Source organism: Limulus polyphemus, unplaced genomic scaffold (genome assembly GCF_000517525.1).
Source record: "Limulus polyphemus unplaced genomic scaffold, Limulus_polyphemus-2.1.2 Scaffold14068, whole genome shotgun sequence".
Lineage (NCBI taxonomy): Eukaryota > Metazoa > Arthropoda > Merostomata > Xiphosura > Limulidae > Limulus > Limulus polyphemus.
Window position 1 is genome coordinate 1 of NW_013679678.1, and position 1,271 is coordinate 1,271.

Consider the following 1,271-nt stretch of genomic DNA (forward strand, 5'->3'; position numbering starts at 1 on the left):
AACAAACGGAGACGTAACACTATCAATGCCTTGCAATTTACTTGCCCTCTGGAACCTCTACACTTTGTCCGTTGTATTCTTAACTATGATTTTTTAAAATATAAAACATCTAGTTGTAAAGCTACATTAAACTCTTGTTGATTGTTTTTTTAACTAAAGTATTTTTTACTCGGGTTAGACTGTATCTTTTCAAACCTACCTGTATGGTTCGAGAGTTGGCAGTGAGAATTCTATAGCTTCCTCCCACTTTCCCAGAGAGATACATGCATCAAAAGCTTTATCTAAAATCTTTACATGCAAGATGTTGAGAGGAGCCAGAATTCCTTCCTGTTGACTTAGACAATGCTTACACATTTCCAGTAGAGTTGATGGGTCATCTTCCAACAAGAACAAAACATAAATAAAGTCATATTTCACCAATTCAAAATTCCAAAAAAGTCTGATTGTCCAGAAGTTTATTTTTCAGGTGTAAATAACAAAACTATACAACTTCCTTAAACTGTCATAACTTGAACTGCTAAAAGACAAACTTACCATTTTCCTTTTTTTCTTTTCTAAAAGTTCAACCATTCTTCTGGACTCTTCTGTTACTTTGGCAACATCCTCTTCTGTGGCACATTCCACAGTCTTTGTCATCAGAATGTCCTTTAAAAGACACGTACCACAGTTAGCAGTAAAATATTATATTAAAATAGCTGTAGGCTTTTTATAAGGAAACCCACCAATGAAGTATGAAAATACCTAGGAATTAATAGTTATTGTGTAATTTCAAATAGATTTCTTGACAAAAACAACAGCAACAACAAAAAAATATCATATCACATTATAAGCTATTGTTCACAACAATTTAGGCTAGGAACAGATCTAACAAATTAATTACAAACATATGTGGATCATATATGTTAAATACACAAGAAACTAAAATACTTTGTTGTACTTCAATTACACTTGACAAAATACAACACCTTCATTTAATGATTTCTAAATCTTATGTTTTAACTTTAATAATAAATCTTTGGATGATATTTACTAATTTTTACATTTCCTTCTTCTAACATTCTTTGATGAAACGTTAAGGAAGTTAATTTTTGTTATTTATTAATCCATACGTTGGTGTACTTTGGTGACAGATTTTCTTGTAGGCAGATTTTGTTAAACAAGACTGATGTCTGTAGATTTACTTTCTTCTTAGAATTCTTCTCAAGAAGTCGATAAGCCGTTTTAACTATCTACAACTTTTACCCGTTGTTCTAACAACATTAAAACGGCTT

At 31.2% G+C, this 1,271-nt stretch overlaps 1 protein-coding gene across 1 annotated transcript in view; it reads right to left on the reverse strand.

Moving 5' to 3' along the window:
• Positions 1-205: 205 nt before the first annotated feature.
• Positions 206-1,271, reverse strand: part of LOC106477300 (histone-lysine N-methyltransferase SMYD3-like) — a 5,949-nt gene continuing 4,883 nt past the window's right edge. The window contains exons 6-7 of the mRNA XM_022380927.1: positions 535-645; positions 206-377 (exon numbers count right to left, since the gene is read on the reverse strand). Coding sequence (XP_022236635.1) covers positions 336-377; positions 535-645 — 153 coding nt within the window. The 3' untranslated portion in view covers positions 206-335. The remainder of the gene's footprint in view (positions 378-534; positions 646-1,271) is intronic.